The 25,803-nt window shown below is 34.5% G+C and overlaps 1 protein-coding gene across 1 annotated transcript; it reads right to left on the bottom strand.

The window, feature by feature from the left end:
- Positions 1-5,108: 5,108 nt before the first annotated feature.
- LOC123522842 (uncharacterized protein C9orf85 homolog) lies at positions 5,109-18,210 on the bottom strand. The gene is made up of 5 exons (XM_045300307.2): positions 18,081-18,210; positions 15,942-16,163; positions 15,402-15,515; positions 14,574-14,656; positions 5,109-5,525 (listed from the first exon to the last, which is right to left on the bottom strand). Exons 2-5 carry the CDS (start codon positions 16,148-16,150, stop codon positions 5,182-5,184), a joined length of 750 nt encoding a protein of 249 aa, XP_045156242.2. The 5' UTR covers positions 16,151-16,163; positions 18,081-18,210; the 3' UTR covers positions 5,109-5,181.
- Between the last annotated feature and the right edge of the window lie 7,593 nt (positions 18,211-25,803).

Here is a 25,803-nt window from a genome sequence, read left to right as displayed (position 1 = left end):
TATGGTTTCATGAACAGGTAGAAATCATGGCCTCTATCATGTTAACAAAACTAAAGTTCCTCCAGTTTCAAATTTGATATAGTTTTTATCAACACAATCATTTTGACCAAGTTTCAGGTAGGCCAAACAGAAAATGTGGCATCTTGAGTTTTAGAAAGGTTTTTCTATAGTCTGTTTAGTTTCTTAGTCTTTTTTACCCAAGATGGTCAAGTTTCTCTGTACATTTCATAGGAAAATATTCTGACCAGGTTTCATGTAGACTGGGTATAAAATATATGCCTGCTTTACTATGATTTATACAAGTTTTTTTGTTTTTTTACAAAAAATGACCCAGTTTCGAACTTGACATGCACTTCATTAAGACAAACAGGTAGAAAATATGGCCTCTGAAATGTTACAAAAGTTTTTCTGCATTAGATCTGATGACCCAGTTTTCCAGTTTCAAGCTTGACCTAGTTTTCATTAAGAAAAACAAGACACAGTTTCACTTAGATAAGTTAGAAAATGTGGCCTCAGGAGAGTTAACAAGATTTTCTTAGATAGAACCTAGTACCCTCGTGTTTGATTTAAGGTGACTCGTGATTGAACTGAACAAAAACTAACAAGAAATTGCTACTCAATACTGTTATGTTATGTTATATTCAAGTTGGAGACAAGAAAAAAATGGGCATTGATCTTCCTTTACAAGTCTGGTTAAAGCCCAACCAGCATAAAAAAGCAGTCAAGATACTATTGTTATTATTATTCCACATCTATCTAACACCATTTTCTTTTCTTTTACAAAATGTACTTCCCTCCCAAAAGAAAAAGAGCTGTCGGAGGACAGCAACGCTCTACTATTCAACATCCTTGTCAGTTGAATAAATATAAGTCGAAAAAGTGGCATAGTTTTGTAAAGGTTATGGAACCGGTACAATGCATATCAGCTCATGACAGTGTGAAGTTTCATTCCATTCCCATTAGTGGGTACTGAGATATCAGCCTATATACAAAAAACTTGACCAAAAACTGCTAAGTCAAAAAAGGGGCATAATTTTGTAAAATGCCAAGTAGAGTTATGGAACTTGTGCATAGCATGTTAGATCATGAAAGTGAACAAGTGTGTGAAATTTCAATCCGTTCCAGCGAGCGGGTACTAAGATAGCTTACATACAAAACCCAAAACATCTTAAGTAGAAAAAGGGCCATAATTTTGTAAAAAAGCAAACTAGAGTTATGGAACTTGTACAATACATATCTGCGCATGACAGTGGAAAAGTGTGTGAAGATTAAATCCATTCCCACCAGTTTTCCATGCAAAAACTTAACCAAAAACTGCTATGTCCAAAAATGGGCACAATTTTGTAATAATGCTAAGTAGAGTTATGGAACTTGTGCACAGCTTGTCAGAACATGAAAGAGAACAAGTGTGTGAAACTTCAATCCATTCCCATTAGTGGGTACTGAGATAGCAGCTTACATACAAAAACCTTAACCCAAAATTTCAAAATTGACAAAGGGGCATAATTTTGTAAAAAAGCAGAACAGAGTTATGAAACCTGTGCAGTGTAAGTCAGTTTATCACTGTGAATAAGTGTGCGCAGTTTCAATGAATTTCCACCAGTGGTTACCGAGATACCAGCTTACATACAAAAACTTAACAAAATCGGGATGCGGAAGCAGTGGCGAGTCCAATAGCTCTTTCTATTCTTTGAATAGTGGAGCTAAATATGAATTAAAGGGAATTCCTATAGTTTTTTATGCGCATCTTTCTGCGCAGCCGACACTTTCTACGGAAAACTGAACTGAAGTCAACATTTGTTGGAACATGTTACAGACAATCTTAAATATGAGGAATCTTGAATGAAAGAACATTTTTTATAAGTTTTATCAGTAATCAAATGTTGATACTGGTTTATGTTGTATTGACAAGTATCATGCCTGACAGATATCTTGCTATTTTTGTGGTTGTGTTTTCACATCGCATTTTAGTACAAAGACAGTGTTGTTCATATAATGTAAGATAATTGACTTAGTACTGATAAGACAATATCACCTTTCAGATTATTTAGTATTCAATTATAGAAAGAATTAAGAATTTTTAAAACTTTTTTTTACTTCTAGCACACATACATGTAATCAATTTGGCCAGGTTCGCGCCACTTTCCGTCCGAACAGGTGTTGTATTCTAGCGGTCTTAACATAAAATTTAGCCTGGTGACCCATACATTTTTAGCCATTTTTATGCTCACAATACAATTATCTATACACAAGAAAAAAAGGAAAAAATTCTATGAAAGAGTTTTTTCAAAATTTAAAAAAATATTCTTCACTATGGGTATTTTTCGTTGAAAAAAGTTCACAAAAGTAAATATGAAACAATATTTTTTTTTCATTTGTACCCATTATTGTAAGGATAGAGTATTACAAATATGACTATAATATCAAATGAGTATATAATAAAATCTGTAAAAAGAAAAAAACCTTATTGTGCTGTCTTGATGTATATTTGGTTGGTATTTATAAAAAAGCAGAAAATTATGAAAATGTTGAAAAATCGCTGGCAGTTTCAGCAACAGTGGGTGTGTTCAAAGCAATTTGTCACAAAAACAAGCCTGGTGACCTATTGTTTTTATTTGTTCATTGTTTTCAGCACAAAATTTCCTATCATATATGTGAATTTAAAAAAATTCTATGAAAGGAAAAAAACTATAGGAATTCTCTTTAAAACCTAAAATTTTGAACAAAAAACTGTTTTACACTTGCTTATGAAGCGACTGATAAGTCAGTTTAAACAAAGAAATGGGGTTTAAGCAACCAGCATATCAGCTTCCCTTTGATTGGGAAAGGGTTCAGTTTATGCCAAGGCACAAATCCCCTAACATCATGGTTTTAGTCATTTGCAAAACTAATGACACAGCGTCCCGTGACTTTAGGGTACACTTTATGATGTCATTAGTATAGAATGTGCCATAATCATGTGATTCCTTATAGGTGACTATTATGTGGGAGTTTTGTAACATACCCACACAGGTAAATAATGGAGCTCTTTCAGGGCGGGGTTCAATAGGACTGTGGAGGAACATCATATCGATAATGTGTGCTGCTGTATTTACGACATGTTTCAAAAATACTCTGTATTACATAACTTCAAGGGCCCATAACAGTTACTGATTAGTTGGGATCTTTCTTCATAGTCTGCTCAAAATTAAACAATAGTTAACTTGTAGAACTGGACCAAAATCAACATCTCGTCTCTATACGGGGAGATAAAACTAAGCCAGCAATCTGCCCATACATATTTCTCAGGGCTCCAGATAAGATGCGTATTAGCGTAAATTACGCTTTGAAATAATGCATATACGCATGTCTGCTAATTTTTTAGCCTATAAAAACGAACATGAAATTACAGAAACGCATGTAGTGACTTTTTACTAGCGTAAACAAAATCTGAATCATCAGGATGCTTTACATAACACAGCACGATCGGCATTCATTCTGCCACATTGAAAGTACACAGGCATTGAATGGTACTCTATAAACCTAGGTTAAACTATATTATTCACTCATTGCGTGCGTAAATCAAATTGTTGGGAATTAGCATTGATTGTAAGGAAGTGTATTTTAAAGCGGTGTTGATTTAAAATATCAACTTCCGGTGTGGGGTAAACAACAACATGTCTCTTTCTAAGAATGTATGAAGTGAACAAACGTGCTACGCATTCTTTAAACCAACAAAAAATGATTACCAAAACATGGTTAAAGGTATATGGAATAATCTACTGGATTTGACAGTGTGAAGCCAAAGCAAGCCAATGGAGAAAAAGAAGCAAAAACTTGAACGCTGAATGAAACTGAACTGCAAACAAAGTCATGGGTGTTACACCCAATAGATACATATGTTATAAAACTGATTTCTGTGTTTTTTCTCATTTACAAATTTTCAGGAGTAAAATTACTCCTAGTCAATTTCAGATTTTACCATTTTACTCCTTCGCAAGAATTATGACGAGTAAATACTCTTAGGCCAAAAAAATTATCTGGAGACCTGATTTCTGATGTAAATAAAGTTGGCAACTATAAAACACATTTTTCAAGTTTGGTGGTTGATCCTTTATTTATCATAATCAAGGACTTTGTATACTTGATTTCAGATTTACCACTGTTCAGATATACATACCGTACTTTGCACAAGGGCATTAGTCCGAACATCTTGGTAACTCAGGCAAAAAACCACAATAAGGTCGTGTTTTTTTATTCTTACATGCTTATTAAAACATGGTGATAAAAATTATGTTAAACTTCATTCTTCCTAGGCCTCAGGAGGCTATCTGACATCATAATTTTCCCGCACTGGTCCATGCATCAACCATTCTTCATCAAAGAATATTCAATTCTTGACCCCATTCTTTAAAACGCTGCTAAACGCAACCTGAACATATAAGAATGTTTTATATACTTATCTTTGTTATTTATCAACAAGCATAACAGACTTTAACAAGAGCATCGATGCTCATCCGATTGTTTTGTCTCTGTATAATGGAAATATTGTCCTACCCATGATTTTCTAAGTCCAAAAGGGGCCATAATTCTTGCAAAAAGCAATGTAGAGTTATGGTACTTGCTGTTCAGAGTCGGCTTTAAATGGCAAATAACTGCTCCAAGTTTTAAAGCAATAGCTTTGAGAGTTAAGTAGGAAAGTTTACCTAAACACAAAACTTAACCAAGAACTCTGATTTTTTCTAAATCCAAAAGGGGCCACACTTCATGCAAAAAGCAGGCTGGAGTTTTGCTTCTTGCTGTAGAGTGTCAGCTTTTGAAAGTTTTAACGCAAAATGCTTTGATAGTTTAGGAGAAAAGCTGACCTAAACACAAAACTTAACCAAGAAATCTGATATATTTTCTAAATCCAAAAGGGGCCATAATTCTTGCAAAAAGCAGGATGGAGTTATGTTTCTTGCTGTACAGAGTCAGCTATTGATGGTGAACAAGTGTTGCAAGTTTAAAAGCAATTGTTTTGATAGTTTAGCAGAAAAGCTGACCAAGGCCGATCAAGTGATGACAATAACTCATCATTTTTTTTTCTTCAAAAAATCAGATGAGCTAAAAAGGTTACAAAGTTAAGCCACTGACCATGAAAAAATTTCTTTTTATTACATTCTTAATACAGATTAAATTTCCTCTGGAATAACTTGCATTACTTCAAGCATCATTTAATTTAGCTATTTCATTTTCCTCTTGATGTCCACAAGACTTGTTTTCGTTGACTGTTACTTCAGAAATCTGATTGGATAGTGAATCTATCCCAGCAGTTCTTGTAACCGAGTTAGAATGGTTTCCCGTTTCATTTTCACTTAATTCATTAGCACAGGCATTTTGTGTATCACAGCCTATAGAATCAATGTTAGGTTCATCAATATTTTCATCATCATCATCATCATCATCTTCATCACCATGATCACCATCAGTACTGCCATCCATTTGATAATCTGATGTACTGCCACACTCTGTGGGAAGACCTTTATCTTGCAATCTCATGAAAGTTCCTGAAAGGAACAAAAACAAAACAAACTAGAAGGTGTTTTTGTCACAAAAACATATGTCTCCCCCCTATGTATACCTTAAGCTCTGGTGGCCATTTTGTGCATCGAAGCGGAACGTGTTGGCGATATGCACAACTAGGCTTGGTACTGATCACTCCAGTGAAGTTTCGTCGAAATCTGTCCAGCAGTTTGACCTGTGAAAACCGGACAAGATTTTTGTAATTTTTTTAGCTCTGGTAGCCATTTTGTGCAGTAAAGCAGAACATACCAGCGATATGCACAACTAGGCTTGGTACTGATCACTCCTGTGAAGTTTCATTGAAATCCAGCTAACAGTTTGACCTGTGAAAGCCGGACAAGATTTTTCTATTTTTAGCTCTGGTGGCCATTGTGTGCAGCGAAGCGGAACGTGTCGGCGATATGCACAACAAGGGTTGGTACTGATCCCTCCTCTGAAGTTTTGTTGAAATCCAGCTAGCAGTTTGACCTATAAAGCCGGACAAGATTTTTCTATTTTTATCTCTGGTGGCCATTTTGTGCAGCGAAGCAAAACATGCCAGCAATATGCACAATAAGGGTTGCTGCTGATCACTCCTGTGAAGTTTCATTGAAATCCAGCTAGCAGTTTGACCTGTGAAAGCAGGACAAGATTTTTCTATTTTTAGCTCTGGCGGCCAATTTGTGCAGCGAAGCAAAACATGCCAGCAATATGCACAACTAGGGTTGGTACTGATCACTCCTATGAAGTTTCGTTGAAATCCAGCCAGCAGTTTGACCTGTGAAAGCCAAACAAGAATTTTCTATTTTTAGCTCTGGTGGCCATTTTGTGCAGCAAAGCTGAATGTGCTGGCAATATGCACAACTAGGGTTGGTACTGATCACTCCTAAGAAGTTTCGTCAAAATCCGGCCAGCAGTTTGACCTGTGAAAGCCCGACAAGCTTAATGCGGACAGACGGACAGCAAAACCAACCATTTTATGGGGGAGACATAATTCTCGACTTGAAGATTACTATACTGGTACTGATGATAAATTCGGACAGATGATAAAGTCGGCCACCTTCGAATTATTTTATTGCAATTGGTTATTTATATAATTGAACACGCCATCTAATAGCAACCACTTATTACACCAACTGGTGTAAACAAAAATTTAGAACTCTTAGTTTAGTTTAAACAGTATTTATTAGATATATCAAGTACATAAATATATACAGTAACATTTACAATCAAAATGATGTAAAGGATCTGAAAACAAGTTTTCAGCGAAAACTTATATTAATTCATTTCCTCGACAGTAAAACATGTTGTAAGGATAGAGTGTAAAAGAATATGGTGTTTGTCTATTTATTTGTTAGTTTAAACTCTTTTTATATCTTTTTAGTTAGTAAAGTATGAACATTGTGAAAATAGTTGAGAAATGCTGCTTGGTACTAAGAATGTGCTGCATGCAGCCAGTCCGCGCCAATGGTCACCCGCACACACCGGTATGCCGGTCACGTGGAGAATCGCTTCGAGGCAACGATGTATTGTTGCACTTTAGTAAAGACCGATATATTTTGAGTCGTTGTTAAGTGTTCGTTACCAAACAGTAAGTTATTAATAGTGGGTGCACAAGGTAATTCATTTAGGAGCAGTTGTCTTTGTGGTATATAAATCGGGCATGATAAAAGGTAGTGATTTGTTGTTTCTGGTTCACCGCATATACAATAAGGATTATTTGAAATTGATTTACGAAAAAGGTCATAATTTAGGGAACTGCAGCCTAGACGGAGACGAGTATGTAGTACTTGACCAATCCTACTTCCTGAAAGGTAATGCGGCGGGGGTTTGGTTACGTTGCTGTTTAAGCGTCTCTTAAATATTTCTAACGAAGGACTTGCTTTGATTTCTTCGGACAACGCGTTCCATTCACGAATCACGGATGGAATAAAAGAATCTTTATATAATTGTGTACGACAATTTAATAAGGGAATATTCGTGTTATTTTCTTAATTGATATCTATTCTGTGTAGAAGGAGGGATAAGGTCACATAAGTAGCTTGGGGAAATGTCATTTTTCATTTTGTAGAATAGTATAAGTTTATGTTTCTTTCTTCTGTTAGATAGTGTTTCCCACTTTAAGTCGGTATACAGGTTGTTAATACTGCAGAGCTTCGTCGCGCCGGTAATAATTCTCGCTGCTTCAGTTTGTATCGCTTCTAGTTCGCGTTTAAGTTCTTCAGTACAGTTGTCCCAAAGGACATCACTGTACTCGAGAAGTGGTCTTATAAAAGATATATAAAGGCGTTCGAGCGATTGTCTGTTGATAATAAATTTCATCGACCTTAGTATTCCTATTCTCTGCCATGCACGAGTAATAACGGATGAAATATGAGGGCGCCATTTACCATCACTTGAAAATATGACTCCTAAGTGTTTATGTTCTTCTACTGTTTTTATAAGAATATTGTTCATGAATAAGTTCGGATGGTGAGGTTTATTATACTTTCTAGAAATGAGAAGAGTTTCCGTTTTATTAGGATTAAAATCAACTAGCCAAGTTTTTGCCCAATGATTTATTTTACCGAGGTCAGAGTTGAGTTGAGATGCGGCGTCTTTTGGATCGTCAACTACTAGATATAAGCTTGTGTCATCGGCGAATAATCGAATGTTTGATTTAATATCTTTCACAATGTCGTTTATATAAATGAGAAAAAGAAGAGGCCCGAGGATCGAGCCCTGTGGCACCCCGGCCATTACGTTCCTCCATTTTGAATTTGAGTTTTTTAAGACTACGCGTTGTTTTCTGTTTTCTAAATATGATGTAAACCACTGTAAAAGGGAATCCCTTATTCCAAAAGACGATAATTTATGTATTAATCCACGGTGCCAAACACGGTCAAACGCTCTTGAAATATCGCAGAAAACTACTCGTATCTCCTTGCCATCATCAAGAGCCTTGCAAATATCATTATAGATATAAACTAACTGATTTGTTGTAGAATCTCCACGAATGAATCCGGACTGAAATGGGCTAAGTAGATTTTGATTTATCAAATGATTATAAACATGCTTATGTACACAACGTTCCATTAATTTACCCACACAACTTAATAGAGATATAGGTCGATAATTTCCAGGATTAGAGGGATCTGATTTTTTAAAAATTGGCGTAACATTTGCCTTTTTCCATTCATCTGGGAAGAAAGATTTCGCTAAAAGAATGTTGAAATATTGCGAAAGAGGACTTGAAAGTTCCACGGATGCCTCTTTTAACAGTTTTGGGCTTATCTGGTCAGGGCCAGACGCTTTGGATGAGTCCATTTGATTAATGGCGTCGATAACATCTTGCCTCGAAATCTGCAAAGTAGATAAAAGAGTGTTTAAGGGTTGTTCAATATTCGGCAGAATTTTATTAGTATCATCTATATTTGACTGACTACAGAAATAATTGTTTAAAATATCCGCCTTTTCTGTATTTGTTGAGGCAGTCAGATCTCGGGTTTTTAATGTTGGGATAGTATCAGTGTTTTTCTGGTTTTTAGTTATATTTTTTGCAATTTTAAACCACTCCTTGACAGTTAATGAATTATCATTAATCCTGTTTATAAGATTTAGTTTATAGTCCGCTTTTGCTTTTTTTATTTGTTTCGTTACCTCATTTCTAATTTTTCGAAATTTTGCCCAATAATATTCAGTATTATTTTCTTTAGCTTTTTTGTGAGATCTGTTTCGCTTTCTAATTAGTTTACGGATATTACTCTTAAACCAAGGAACGTCGTTTGGGCGGATAGTTACTTCTTTATTCGGAATTGTTTTTTTTGCGGCGTCTATAATGGTTTCGTTTATGCTTAGTGCTATATGTTCCATATTATCATTTGAAAGAATAGAATCCCAGTGAACACTTCCTAAAATAGATCTGTAATTATTGAAATCCCCTTGGTCATATTTCCAAATATTTCTCTTAAAACTGTCATTTTTCATTTTGTTTAGTTTTAAGACTAGAACAACGGGACAATGATATCTGGTAAGGTCAGGAATAAATGGGTCATTTACAAAACTAGCTAGTATGCTGTTGCTATTTTTTACAATAATTAAGTCTATAACAGAGTACGAATTTTCCGTATAATGGGTAGGTTCTGTAATCAATTGTTCAAAATTATAAGACGCAACTAAATTGTCGATTTTATGTGAATGAGAGCCAGCTACATTTATATTAAAATCGCCTGCTGTTATTATATTTTCAAGTTTGGTGTTATATGCCCTGTCAAAACTCTCTTCTATGAGTGACCAGTATTCGTTATTGGCATTCGGTGGTCGATAAAAACCGCCTACTAGTAGTTTTTTATCATTTATATTTGTTTCAATCCAGATAGCCTCTAATCCGTTGATCATGAGGTCATTTCGTATATTACCATGTAAGGTATCACGCAAATAGATTGCAACACCACCGCCAATTCTATCAACTCGATCTTTTCTGAACGGGAGACCGAAGTTTGGAATTTTAAGGTCATTACTGTCGATATCTGATGTAAGCCAAGTTTCTGAGAAAATCAATATATCATAGGATTGGGCTTCGATCTCGAGAAGATCTATTTTCGGACGAAGACTTTGAATGTTCAAATGCATTATACTAAGGCCATTTTTGAGAAGGTTTACAGATGAAGATGAACTAGAGAAAGAATTATCTGGGGTGTTTGGTCCCGGATTTGGATGAACATCTCCTGACAAACGTATTAAAGTAGCAATCAAAATTGCAACCAATGATTGATATAGAATCGATTCTATTTTTATCAAAACCATGTCAAACTGCAGAAACCCATATATAAACAATTCTGTGAATGTTAATGTAATGTCAAATCGCAAAACGTTGTTTATAAATAAGCCACAGCTATGATACGGTTTAAGATTGATACTATCTTGAGTCGTCGCCTCGATTCGCGCACGAGTTATATTACGAGTAAAAAATGTGAAGTTCAAGCTTAGCAAGAATAAATAGAACAAGTGCGCAAATGTAATCCCCCCGCGAGCCCCCACACCGAAGCCAGCGAGGACCAGAGCACAAAACATGACCACATAAGCCGACACAAAAATAGTACAGCAGCATATTCTCAAACAAAAAAATGAAAAGAACAAAAAACATAGCAAAAGGAAAAAAAAGAAGCATAAAAAGATGAGAATTTCCTGAGGAAATATTAATTTGTGGGAAGTTATTTAGGATCGTAACTACTTTCGTTATTATGATTATCGTTGTAAACAATGCGAGCTACATGTATATCTTTACTTATAACATGTAATCACTGTCCAAAAAGTGAATATTTATTAATTTTAGTTATGCTATATTGAAGTTAAATATCGCTTCTTTCAAGTAGAAGGTGCAAACAATATTTATATAGTAATATTTATATTATGAGTATTATAATCATTTCTTAAATTTTATTTATAACCATAGCAAGTAAAATTGTATCTGGTATACATTACCATAGAATATCACTTCTTTCATACTAAAACTTTGTATAATGGAGTAACTACGTTTGCTTTTGTCTTTAAAACACATGCATATTTCATACAAATATAATTTTGCATAGATAATTATATACATTTTATGCATGATCCAATCGAATAGTATATCCGTCGATACAAAAATGTCCGATAGTACAGTGACAAGAACGTCTACAATTAAACTTTGTAAATAATACATGCCGTAAAATTACATTAGATATAACTTTACCATACACTTCGTAAGAGACAAAACATAGGCCTACTAGTACAGTATAATAAAATGTGAACAGTAAAACTAATAGAACATTCTATATTATGAATAAGAATAATAGACTTTAATGACTCTAACTAAACAGTATGAACATTACAAGCAAACAAGTGTATAGTCTTTAACACATATTCAAGATCACTATAATCTGATATGGGAAAAACCAATAATTCACTCCTTTAAAAATAGCATACTGACCGCTTGTCGGGTATATAAATAGCATATAGGTGAAGGTTGGGAGATTTAGAAAGACTGCACGTGGATATCGTGAGAGTAAAGTATAGTACAGAGAGGAATGCCATTCATTGGCAATTTCGTAGTAATAGTAATAAGTGTTATTCGAGCATGAATTAGAATACGTTAGATTATTCTCAAAGATGACTATTTGATACAGAGAGTATGCAACCTTATAGTGCGTTTTACTTGAGTTCACATGAAAATACCCAAGAAAACGACCTCAATTAAAGATTATAAACTTTACATACCGTAATATTATATTGAATAGGACTTTCGCTGTACATATATGAACAGAGCAGAGCATAGCGAGTCAAAACACATATTATATCTGAATAGTGTAATACGGTAAAATAGAAAAATAATAGGAACATTCTAGGTTATGGGTACAATGGATTTTTTGTGCCAATGTCTAATCGTTATGAATAATAAACGTCAAAAAAAAGACAACAACAAACTTATGTTTGCGTTTTGGAGAAAGTAGGTGGTCTTCATCACATTTATACATCCTTAAAAAGTCTTGATGTGAAAATACCAATTGAATTCTGAAACTCATTTACGATATTCAATCACAATAATCTGATATAGAGATAAACGTTTAAAAATAGACTATTAACCACCTGTCTTTTGTATAAATAGCATATACATGTATTTGAACTTGAACTTGAAGGTTGGGAGAGTTGGCATGATTGCACGTGAATATCGTGATAGTAAAGTATAGTAAAGACAGGGATGTCATTCAATGGCAGTTTTATAGTAATATCTGTTATTCAAGCACGACGTAAAATAGATACAGGGTGTATACAACATTTTCATTCTGTTTTACCTAAGTTAGTAAGATACACAAAGAATGACTTCAATTATTACAAAATTTTACAAACCGTAAAATTACATTAGATCGGACTTTCGCTTTACATGTACGAGCAGAACAGAGCATACACTTCGTAAGAGTCAAATCACACATTATATTTTGAGTACGTGAAATAGAAAAATTGATAGATACATTCTATTATGGATCTGAACAATAGACTTTTAATATCAACGTCTTAATATTTTTAATAAACAAACCAACAAATGTATGTTTCCGTTTTGAAAAAAAGTGAGTAGTCTTCAAAACATAATTATATAAAGTTTTTAAAAAATCTAAAAGTAAAAATACTAAATGAATTCTCAAGCTTACCTACAATATTCCGTAAAAGTAATCCGGTTTATTAATTCGTATAAGAATAGCCTACTGACCTCTTGTCGTGTGTTGTATAAATAGCATATACATGTTCTAGAAAATTGTGAAGGTTGGGAGAGTTAAAATGTATGCACGCGAATATCGTGATAGTAAAGTATAGTACAGATAGGAATGTCATTCAAGGGCAATTTTATAGTAACTAGTATTATTCGAGCATGGAGTGAAAAACACGGTATATACAACTTCTACAATATGTTTTTACATGATACACAATCTACATGATCTAAATTTAACAGAAGCACGAAATTTTGTGCTAATATTTATGAAGATGTGAATTTTAATTACGTTTAAATATGTTTTTCAAACAATGTGAACTTTTATTGTACACGGTGGATATATCAAACAGTGTAAAAAAGGATATTGGAAAAGTTAACCGGCGTTAACTGTGGAATTATGTCGATAAAGTAAGTTTATCACTTGTTTATGATACATATAGGTGATGTCAAAATTTAGTACAACGTTTTGTATTTTAGTTTATTTGCTGATATTTAGCACAAGCACCTTTAGGCGTGTCCTGGGTACGGGCTGGGTTTAGGCAGCCGGCCTTCTCTAACGCACTGGATTGTATCCATGTCTATAATATTTATTTTAATGTCATCTTTTCCGTTGATTTTCATCAGTGCGAACACTTTGCAGCCAGCGACCCAGGTTTTTGTGAGTTTTTTGTCACGCACTAGCTGGCGGGCCTCATATGCTATCTTTTCTCTATGTTTCGTCAAGTTTTCTTGAACGAATATGCCGTTACCAAGAATTTTCCTGTTGGCATATAGACACTGGCGGGCTTTAGAATTGGTGAATTTTACTATCACCCTTCTGTTGTAGCTAACGTCATTCCTGAAACGGCCTTTACGATGGCACTTGTCAATATCCTGACTGGAGATGTTGAGTTTCTGGCCGTTCGGAAGTTTGATTTTGCTGATGTGATCAAGGATCTTTTTTTCAACATTTTCATTCGCATCCCCAGTGTCTCCGGGAACGCCTGAGATGTCTAAGCACATGCGGCGACCGTACTGTTCGAGGTCGTCAAGTTGTAAGAAGGCATTTTTTAAGGACCCTCGCAGTGAGGCGTTCTCTTCTTTCAGAGCGTTGATCTGTGATCGCATGATTTCAGTTTCGATCTCTACCATGGCTTTAAATTCGTTTTTTAACTCGACTATTAAGTTCTCTTTAATTTCTTTCACTAAAAACTGACCTAGTTCTTTCAGTTCTTCTCTGGTCAATTTGGCGGCCATATTTAAAGTTTGTTTTTCAGGGTCAAGTTCTGGGTCAAGTTCACCTCTATCACTGAACACACTATAGTCACTGTTTTCACTTATATCAGAATCATTCCCGTCTCTATAAGACTTATGTTTTTTTATCCAGTCCTTTTCAAGGGGTGAAGATTTGTTTCTTTTCCTCCTTCGAGTAGATGGTTTGACCCACGACATGAAGGTGTCGAAAGAGTGGGTGGGATAACGATTCAGATAACGATTCGGCAAAGTCACATTTGAGGGCAGATTTTAGGAATGCTCACATCTAAAGAATATATTGTCTAAGTTTTAATCACATTATACTTCAGCTCACTTCCCTCTTTTGTGAGTGTTCACATCATTTTTGCAGATTTTTGAAGAGCGCCCAAAATTACCGCCATACCTGTTTACACCGGAAGCACTATCTAATTTAGAACTCTTGAAATGGGATATGTAGACTCCTATGTTCAACAAATTGGAAAGGGGTCTCCCTGACCATATCCTCTCAAACCTATTATACTGGTACTCCTTTTTGCATATGAATTTCAAATACCTATGACTACTCATTTAAACATTGACATTATTCAGTACTCACTTCTTTTCCTTTCAGGTAACTGCTCCAGCTCAAACTGTAATTCTCTATCTTCACTCGCTTGCTCGGCCTCAGATAGTTTTGGTCTAAAACACAAAAATATAACATTTTTTTCCATTAACAATATACAAAATAAGAGCTGCTGGAGAACATATAAGGAAGTCTGAAGCACACAGTTTTCTATACAGCACAAGTATCAGAGTTAAATATTACAACCATTTATTACTGAACCTTGGCAAACCCCAGCTTTATGAAAAAGAAAACATCAGTCTTCAAAATATGTCTTTTTTTTAAGAACTGAGAATTTCATAATATAATCTAGAACTCTTGAGTTATTCCAGTGACAACGATCTTGTTGTCAACAAACAGAATATACCCTTATCTTTAGCCTGCTGGCGGCAAGTGATTTTGCCTTTGCGAACAGTGCAGACCAAGATCAGCCTCCACATCCGTGCAGTCTGATCATGGTCTGCACTTTTCGCCTTTCAGTCAGTGAATTTTCAGTAAACACCCCTTCGAATAATAAATGGTATTGCCCAAATTGAATGATGGACCAGTCCGTTTTAAAAATTTAGCAGGCTAAGGGTTAAAACTTAAGCAACAGCATCATTTTGCCTTGATATTTTATTATCTGTCACTGATGGCAAAAATATTAATACAACTGTGTCAGAACACTTCAGTTTGGAAAGGGCTGGTACAGGTATTATTAATGTACACTTCAACTAGAGGGACAAAAAGAGCATAAATTTACTTTAAACAATGTCTTTTAATACATGTATCTTTACCTTTTCGGCAAAAAAAATAAATAGAAGAAGTTAGACTTTCACTCACCGCAAGACTACATCTTTTTTCTCCCCACATTTTGCACACTTGTTACTTGTGGAACTACACTTTGTGCAATATACATGGTAAGCTAACTTGACTGTCCTCTCTTTGCACAAAACACTGAAACAATGGATAACAACCACTTTTCAACCAGATTAAACTGACCCAATTCTTCTGCTTGCTGTTTTCAAAACAATCTTTCAAAGCATAAGAAATATGGTGAGGAAATATAAATACCTTCTACAAAATTCAGATATTACCACTAAAATCTTTTTTTCCTGTTAAAGGGAAATTAAATTTTGGCATTTTGATATTACCTCACTGAATAAAGACTTGCATTTTCACATAAGTATTTTTCACATTTCGTACTTTCATATATCATTAAATAGTTTTTACATTTTGGCACTAACAGTATTCCACAGTTTGTTTTTCAAGTCAATGGACAATAAAACGCAGAAAGAGCATTTAATACGATTGGTTAAATGCTACCCAATGATGTGTTTGTTAACTTTTAAGGTATTCATATATTAAAAAGCATAGTCATACCATGTTTTGGGCTGAGAAAGTGGCTTGTATTTTTTGTATTTGATCTTCCAATCAATGCAGTCCTTACATCTTGCACAAACTCCGGTCACCTCGGTATTCACGATTTGCTGGGTTCTCTTGCTTGTGTCGTGATATACATTCTTAAATGCCGACTTATTCTGGTATTTCTGTGGCCTTGATTTCTTAACGTTACCTCTCTGTGAGCTCATGCTCTGGAATTTCCTATCAAATAAATGGAAGCTCAACTGTATGAAATTTAAGCCTTTTTACATTAGTTTTATCACATATTAACAAACTTAACAACAGAGTGAATCTATATAATAAAGTTCAGAGTTCTAGTCAGAAAGTTTGGAAGGCATATGTTGCAAGATCTGCTGTTGTGTGGGGGTGGGGGTGGGGGGGGGGTCCCCCAGAATGTTTTAGTTTTAATGACTCAGTTAGCTCTTCTCATGTAAGCCTATCGCTTATTTTACCGACAATTTAGATCAAGTGACATGTGACAGCAATAGAAATTATACTAATACCGGAGTAACTCACTAACTGGCATGGAAGGGATAATATTAATAATGGTGCTTTTATGACAAGCCGATTCGGCAATTAAGGGTTGTTGGGAAAAGTAAGGAATGTCAAATATACAACTCAAAGCGTGAAGGCATGTCGCACACGACATGTGATAATAGCCTGTGGGACACCCTAGGGCTGTAAGGATACTCTAGTCTCATGATACAATACATATCAGGATACAGATTCAACTATACAGTACATATCGCAATACAAATGGAGTACCATAAGTAAGCATTCATGTGACAAAATGAAAACAAATCAATGTTCCTACACTTGGAAAGTACTTGAAATTTTGCTTTAAAGTTAAAGAAACTGTCATAAATGATACATTTGTTTAGTTGCTATTTTAAAACAGTGATTGTATAAAAGTTTTCATTCAATGACTCTACTATTCACTATATCGTTTCTGTATCGTGAAACAGGCCTATGATACAATACGCGTATCGCCAGACTAATCATAAATGTACCGTGATACAGTGAATTTCAATATCGTTTCATCCTTACTTAGGACACCCTAACATTGCTGTGGTCAGAAAAAATGACTTCAATATCTCTGCAAAGAACCAGGAGCTGAAATTTACTATTTAGTTGTGAATGTTTCATTTAGGTCAAATAATTCATACAGCTTTTATGAATGAAATATATTCATGACTGATAATTTTCGTCAAGTTCTGAGTCTGACAGTACTGGTACTGATGATAAACCCGAACAGAAAATGAGTTTTTTTAACTGTAACTTTTTTATTTCTGCAAATTGTAATTAATGATTGGCATCAAAATAAAGCATAACATTTGCTGAAAACTTTACATAATTCAAATTTATATTTAGTAAGCAAACCCACAAGAAGTGAGGCCCGGAAAGGGGTTTGTAAAATGGGGACTGTATGAACGTTGACTGATGATAAATTCGACCACTTTGTCATTTACAAAATTTTCTTGGTATTATTATATTGAAACTTTCCCCAAAAAGCAGCAACAGTCATTCCCGTTCAAATAATGAAAAGTGACCCAATGTCAGGCCTTCATGTTTCGACAGTGAGCATGCGCAAAAAAACACCCTCTTCCCCAGTAATTTTGGATAAATATTTTTTAAACAAATAAATGTAGGCCTAAGTCATTTATTTATACAGAATACTTACCAATGTTGTTTTTGTTTACACCAGTTGGTGTTGTCAGTGGAAACTATTAGATGGTGTGTTCAATTTTATAAATAACCGATTGCAATCGAATATTTTCCATGATGGTCGACTTTATCATCTGTCCGGGTTTATCATCAGTACCAGTATCGTAAACAGCTTTACAATAAAACTTGCTAACAAAGATTTTAAAATTATGCATCAGCCTGTGAGCAAGTAACAACCAGATAATGCAGTTAAAACACTGCAAGTCATTAAAAACTCTTTGTTCGTTCATTTGTCAACTAAGAAGAATAAACAGAACAGTCTTTGAACAGCGAAGTTCAGTCTACTGCTCCTATCCGGATACTATTCATGTTCAAATTCATTCATATACGCAGGTTCTTGATAATCTGTAAGTATATACTTCTGTAACATGAAAAGGAATATGAAAATCTCACCTTTAAATTGAAAGAGTATATCAAAAGATCATCAAGAGTAGGACACAACTCGGAAATTACAAATTCAACTCGGAAAATGTGCAATACCGGAAGGTAGATTTTATCTACTTACACCGTTATGGTATAAAACTACTAAATCAGAGGTGGCAGGTTACACCACACTAAATAGCTGTGCTTCGTTGTTTGTTTTGTTAGTTATATGGCGAATTTCCAGCTTTAACGGTGGAGGAAGACTCCAAATGCCCCTCCGTGCATTATTTCATCACAAGCGGGCACCTGGGTAGAACAACAGGCACCAGTATCGGACCTGGGACAAAAATATGTTTGTTTTCATCCTAAATGAGTTCAAAATGAAAAATCGCTATGACTAGATACCGGAAAGGGCCCTTTCCGCAAAAAGGACTTAACATGATCGGAAAGGGCCTGCCATATGTTTATTACTGGAATTTATTTAATTATTTTTTCATATTTCATTATGACATTATAAAAGAAAATAAATTATGAAAAAAAGTTATCATTTTTTTTATTTTTAAATGAATTATATAGACAAAATACGAGTAACGACTTAAACCGCGCTGATCGGAAAGGGCTTAACATGATCGGAAAGGGCCTGTCACATGTTTATTATTGAAAATTATTTAATTATTACTTCACATTTCATTTAACATATGAAAAAGACAATAATTCAAAATAAAGAAATCATCAATACTCGAATTTTAAATGAATTATAGACAAAACACGGGTCATGACATAAACCGCGCTGATCAGAAAGGGCTTAACATGATAAATGAATTACAAGAGACTTTTAATAATCTACTTTTAGACATCCACATTACTGTATGAATAACAGTCACAAATGATATCATATTCTATATCCTAAAAACTTTGAAGAATGAACAGTTTTCAAATATCTCATATATCGAAAGAAATACTTTTTAATAATTTATTTTATTCTTTATTTGATAAATTAAACATGATACATGAATGTAATTGATACAGATCAACTGAAAGTTTAATTATAACAAATATTCTTGAAATATACTTTTAAAAATTCATTGCCTATCGTTCTGTTTAAAGTACCTTAAGTACCTTATAATTGTTTATAACGAACGGAAACGTTATTCAAGAGTCACCTGTCAATCAACAAGTTGAGTAAACACCGATTGCTATACGTGTCAATCAAAAGGTTAAGGATGTTTTTACGGCTTTTCGTTGTTAAAATAATCTGCCATTGAGTAAATGATGCTTCATTCAAGGCGATTATCTGTCCAGTATAAAGAAATTGTTAGACCGTATTTGTCGCATGTCACTTGTGTGTGCTTACAAATACACTGATTAATTCATATAATCAATAGGAGTGATAATCCAATCAAACTCTATCAGGACTAATCAGAGGCACGTGTTTGTTACGCCGCATATATTATGTTAATTCTGCTTTGACAATGAACGCAGTAAACGTTTTTGTAATTATATATTAAACATAATATAATTCTTTTGAAAAGTGATTTTTCATAATTTATTTTCTTCTTAATTTATCAAATTAAACATGAAGAAATTATTCAATTAGTTCCAGTAATAAACATACGGACTGTCCTTTCCGATCAGCGCCGTTTATGCACTGATACGTGTTTTGTGTATAATTCATTTAAAAATCGAATACTGACTTTTTTTCTGAATTTATTTTCTGTTTTATTTGTTAAATGAAATATGAAGAAATAATGATGAACTATGGGTAAATAAATAAATGATTTCCAATAATAAACATATAGCAGGCCCTTTCCGATCATGTTAAGCCCTTTTCGATCAGCGTGGTTTATGTACTAACGCATATATTGTCAATGATTCATTTAAAAATAAAAAAAATGTTATATCTTTTTATTTTTCGTAAGTTCTTTAATTTTTTGATTTGATAAAATGAACTATGGGTAAATAAATAAATAATTTCCAATAATAAACATATAGACGGTCTTTTCTGATAATGTTAAGCCCTTTCCGATCAGCGCGCTTTATGTACTGGTACGTATTTTGCCTATAATTAATTTAAAAATCAAAAATTGGTATATTTCTTTGTATGTTCTTTTCTTTTTGATTTGATAACTGAAATATGAAGAAATAAAAAAAAAACAATTTCCAATAATAAACATATTGCAGACCCTTTCCGATCATGTTAAACCCTTTTCGATCAGCGCAGTTTATGTCATGACCCGTATTTTGTCCATAATTCATTTAAAAATCGATATTGATAATTTTTTTATCTTCAATTATTTTATTTTTTATTTCTTGAATGAAATATGAAGAGACAATAAAATAATTTCCAATGATAAACATATAGCAGGCCCTTTCCGATCATTTTAAGCCCTTTCCGATCAGCGCGGTTTATGCTATGACTCGTATTTTGTGTATAATTCATCTAAAAATAACAAATTGATAACTTTTTTCATAATTTATTTTCTTTTATCTATATCATAATGAAATATGAAGAAATAATTAAGTATATCCCAATAATAAACATATGACAGGCCCTTTCCGATCATGTTAGGCCCTTTCCGATCAGATACCACGGAAAGGGCCCTTTCCGGTATCTAGTCATGCCCATGAAAAATATGTAGTGAAATATGAGCCCCCTTCAAAATATACATATGTCTACTGAAGGCCAGAATCTCGAGAATCGACCCTGCTAGCAGTGGGTTCACTTCCAGGGCCTTTGTGAAATAATATTCTCTAGACAGTTCAACAAACTACCTATCACCATTTTTCACGTGTACATTTAGCTACAAATGAGACCGACCAGTCTCTAGCCCTTCCCATTCATGAAATATCTATCAGAAACGAGTGCCTTTTCTCTGCTGCTGCATTCCCAGGTATACTAATGTGGCACACGAAACGGTACGAAAATCCACGGACTAAAATATGTTTGTCACTACAAGGGTCAATTCCATAAAAAAAAATATAAATAGTAGAAATAAATACTAAACTAGGGCAACTCACAACGCCAGTAGCGTCTCAAACCAAAGGGGTCCGGCCCTGAGTTGATACTTTAATGACTTATTTTTGAGTCTAAAGCCATAATTAGAAAAAAATTCATACTAATATAGACTACTCCCTAACTCAAAAAAATCATTAAACTTATCCACTCATGTGCGGACCCCTTTGTCTCAACACGCGATATTTCTTTTTTATTGTTCAGTTCAGTAGGTATTTCATTGTGTTATCCGGTCCGCCAGTGAAACCGATCCGATAATATCATTGTATATTGTGCGAAACAATGCTGTTCCTTCGGAGATGTGTCGCTAATTGGCCCAATCCAAAGACATTGGCGTTTAAAATACCTTATGAATTCTGTGTCATAGCGTAGCATTCAATTTGAAGACCCGTGGAAATTTGAAAAACGGCCAATATCTCGTGTTTGAGACACTATCTGACGATTGTGAGTTGCCCTAGTTTATGTTTATTTATACTATTTAAACTATTTTTTTTTTTTTAGTAATTTTGACCCTTGCAGTCTGAACAACTATTTTAGCGTGGATTTCGTACCGTTTCGTTTGTCGCCACATTTCTTTCTACCTGGAACTTGCAGCAGAAAGGCACTCGTTTTCTGATAGATTTCATGACGGGGAGGGCTAGAGACTTGGGGTCGTCTCATTTTGTACTAATGTTACACGTAAATGGTGAGAGCAAGTTCTAGTTTAACTGTCTAGAGAATTGATTCACAACGGCCCTGGAAAGTGAACCCACTGCTCGCATGTCGATTCCTCTAGATTCTGGCCTTCATTAACCTGTATATTTTGAAGGGGCTCATATTTCACTACATATTTTTTCATTTTGAACTCCATTTAGGATGATAAACAAACATTTGTCCCAGTCCGATACTGTGCCTGGTGGGTCGAACCAACCGACCTCTGTAAGCCAGCTATAAAACCACACTGCTGTGACCTGGAATTACTATTCGTATTAAAAATTAGTATTATTTCATGGGATACTACTTTCTTATATTTTCCATCAAATTGAGAATACAGGGCGTGGCCCACAATGAATTTAAAACAAAGGGCTGGATGGCCCTAGGTCACTACCCTGAGTGACACACTACCATGTTTGACTTCGTGATTTCATGGAGACAAATATGCTGACCAATTTTCATAAAGATTGGATCCATAACTGATGCTGGCAAAGTTGGTGTTGACGCAGATGTTGAAGTGCTTTGTGTGGATTCCAAAGGTATCTGTTCTTTTCCGAAGTTTTGGTTCTGAATAGTCAGGCGGTAGTACCTTCAAGTCGAGATCTTTTAAAACCTACGACATACCTCGTGTGACAGCAGGAACAACATTTGATATAATTGTGTTCAAGTCTTTTTCTGATAAATTGGATGTGTTAGCTTCTAAAACCTGCTCAATTTGGTTTGTTCTTCGTTTGGTTTAGCTGCTTCCCCAGCTGCAGCAGCCTTCGCTGTCTTGGTGGCATATGAAATAGAAAACCATATACGAGAAAATGTAAAGATCAACTTCCACGAGAAATACTGTATTTACAACAATCTCTTCTTGTAACATGTTACAAGTGTATGGCAGTCCTCCTGTGTTTAACCATACAGTAAAAATAATCTATCGACTAAATAAAGTAGTCCATATGACTACATATAGTCCATTTGACTATACGAAGAAGTCCATCTGACTATACAAAGTAGTCAATCTGACTACACTATAGTCCATTTGACTACATCAATACGGACATAATATCTGAGTAACATAGACTTAGTAGCCCATTTGACTCCATGCAGCCCATTTGACTACATAAATGTAGACAGCTGTCAAGTACAATCATTTTTTGTTGTCCATTTGACAACTTGCGGTGTATTTGACTACAGATTATTTGTCTGTAACCATTATTTATATAGTGGAACAGAATATAAGAAAATAAAGACAATGTGTCTGGATTTTATAATTCTAGTAGACCATTTAACTACATTTAAACTAATCGGCCACAAACGTATAAACAAATACAGAAATCTGTTTACACTTTATAATTTTATTAGTCCAGTTACTTACATTTAGTCTTTTACTACAAACGGGCAGAAAATTTGTGATATACAAGATCTGCCATGTTCATAAGCCTGCAGAAAGTCTTGTTTATCTAACTGAAATGGTTCTATCATATATGACAGGCTAATATACTTACTATATCTATACTTACTAAAACAGCATGTAAAGATCAACTTCCACGAGATAATACTGTATTTACAACAATCTCTTCTTGTAACATTTTAAAAGTGTATGGCAGTCATCCTGTGTTTAGCCATACAGTAAAAATAATCCATCGACTAAATAATGTAGTCCATATGACTACATATAGTCCATTTGACTATACAAAGAAGTCCATCTGACTATACAAAGTAGTCCATCTGACTACACTGTTGTCCATTTGACTACATCAATACGGACAAAATATCTGAGTAACATAGACTTAGTAACCTATTTGACTCCATGCAGCCCATTTGATTACATAAATGTAGACAGTTGTCAAAAACGATCATATTTTGTTGCCCATTTGACAACCTGCGGTGTATTTGACTGCAGATTACTTGTCTGTAACAATTATTTATTTAGTGGAATAGAATATAAACAAATACAGACAATGTGTCTAGATTTTATAATTCTAGTAGACCATTTAACTACATTTAAACTATATAAACACATACAGACAATGTGTTTAGACTTTATAATTCTATTAGTCCATTTAACTACATTTAGTCTTTTACCACAAATGGACAGAAAATTTGTGATATACAAGATCTGCCATGTTCATAAACCTGCAGGAAGTCTTGTTTATCTAACTGAAATGGACCCCATATGGGTTTGGTTCTATCATATATGACGGCTAATATACTTACTATGTCTATACTTACTGTTATATGATAATATAGATACAATTGTGCCACCAATTAGAATACAGTATCTTCCAGTGCATGTGTGAATTACATATCTGCAATGCACTTCAAAATCATTTCTCTCACATTGTGGAAAAATTTCAAATCCCAGGTTGTTGAAATGAACACGTATCAGCTATCTGTAAAATGTTAGCATTAGAATGTTTCATTCCTTTCAAATTCCAGTACGTTAAGTATTCCAAGTTCTTGCTTAAACACCCTGTTTGCTTTTCTCAATAATAAAATCATTGTATATGTACGCTGGGATGTGGCGGGTGTGTTGCCTTAGAATAAATTGACAAATAAAGATATGTTTCGGATTGTAGCAACGTAAGAAAAGTTTAGCAATTGAAACATTTCGTAATGCTGTGGTCTCTGCATTTAATGCAGTAGAGCCTGGTTAATCAATATCGTTACTACCAATGAACATGACACCATAGTCAGGATGATGCTTCACTAATCAATCTTGAAAGAACAGGACATGGTTCGAGTTTGTTAAACAACCGCCACTAATTCCACAGAACTTCACGTCAATTGCCGAATCAATATTAAGTAAATCATATCTTTGCAGTTTATAAATATACGCCAGAAATTGAGCTCTATGAGAATCTCCCATGAACAGCAAACACATCTCTAGCACCAAGTAAACTATATTACTGGGTCGAAAATGACCGAGTACGAATAAAGAAAATTAAAACCATACATATACGATTGTCCAGTGTTGTACACTACGGCGATGTCTGCAGCATAACATTACATTGTGTTGGACATCAAATTGTAGTAAAACATCAGAACTGTACGTGCTAGAACCTCTTCTATTGACAATCTTGAAGTTGTTGATAATTTGCGCGTAAGCTTTTCTTGCTCCGCAATTGAATAATATTAAAACCCGTACCGTCCCGTACTTGCATAAATATATTTATTTTTCAATAAATCTGTATTTTTTTATTCTTCCAGACACACAGACCCTAAACCCCTCCCCCTCCCACAGCCTCCCACCCCCGATACACTTCTAAACCCATGAAACCTATCCACAGTTATTGATTGTGATTTTTATTCATATTCCTTTCTTGTTCATTTCTTTGCATTTCTTTTTTATTACAGCCTACCCTTTCCCACACTATAACAAATAGGTGAACGATCTGATTTTTTTCTACCGCAATGATTGCTTTCTGTAAGCCTATACAACATGCGACTTTACTGGGCTAAACCTTTATCTCACTATGCGCTTTTATTTTTTATCATATATAGGCCTAACTAAACTAAAGGAACCAGCGTGGGAGCCATCTGGTCTAATGTAATGGCTGTCAGGTATCTGAACACTAATTTTTCACTTGGTATGGCAACAGAGGTCTAAATTGAAGCTAGTTTCTGTTTAAATTTCATTGTGGATGTATTTTTGACATTTTGTTAGGAAAAATGGCAGAGCAGGTTGTATTTGGTGAAGTGAAGCTCAATTTTAGTATGAGTAGTACTTCCAGGTCACAGCAGTGTGATTTTGATGTCAGTTTACAGTAAGCAAATGTGACCAGAGAAATCTCTCTTAGAAGATACATGACCCCTACTTATCTCTTCATTTTATATCAGTTTTATCATAACTCTTTAAAATGAGGTAAGGATTTGTTCTCTGAAATGGGTCTAGCTATGTTTGGTAGCTCTTTATAAAAGGTCAGTTTTATATAGAATATATAGGGAAAACTATTTAGCTAATTGTGGCCTATATTCTTAATACAACAAGTTCCTAAAATATGTTTGAGAAAACCCCCCAGATTTGAACGAAGTACAGAGTACGTTTACATTTACATT

Source organism: Mercenaria mercenaria, chromosome 8 (genome assembly GCF_021730395.1).
Source record: "Mercenaria mercenaria strain notata chromosome 8, MADL_Memer_1, whole genome shotgun sequence".
Taxonomy (NCBI): domain Eukaryota; kingdom Metazoa; phylum Mollusca; class Bivalvia; order Venerida; family Veneridae; genus Mercenaria; species Mercenaria mercenaria.
The sequence above is the reverse complement of the archived record's forward strand: the minus strand, read 5'-3'. Positions and strand labels throughout refer to the sequence as shown.

Bases quoted from the DNA above. Each gene is read 5' to 3' on its own strand.
- LOC123522842 (XM_045300307.2), bottom strand. From the start codon at position 16,150: ATGAGCTCACAGAGAGGTAACGTTAAGAAATCAAGGCCACAGAAATAC. The intron at 15,516-15,941 runs GTATGACTATGC...CCATTGTTTCAG, and splicing joins CTTTCTCAGCCCAAAACATG to TGTTTTGTGCAAAGAGAGGA. The intron at 5,526-14,573 runs GTGAGTACTGAA...TGTTCCTTTCAG, and splicing joins GTTACCTGAAAGGAAAAGAA to GAACTTTCATGAGATTGCAA.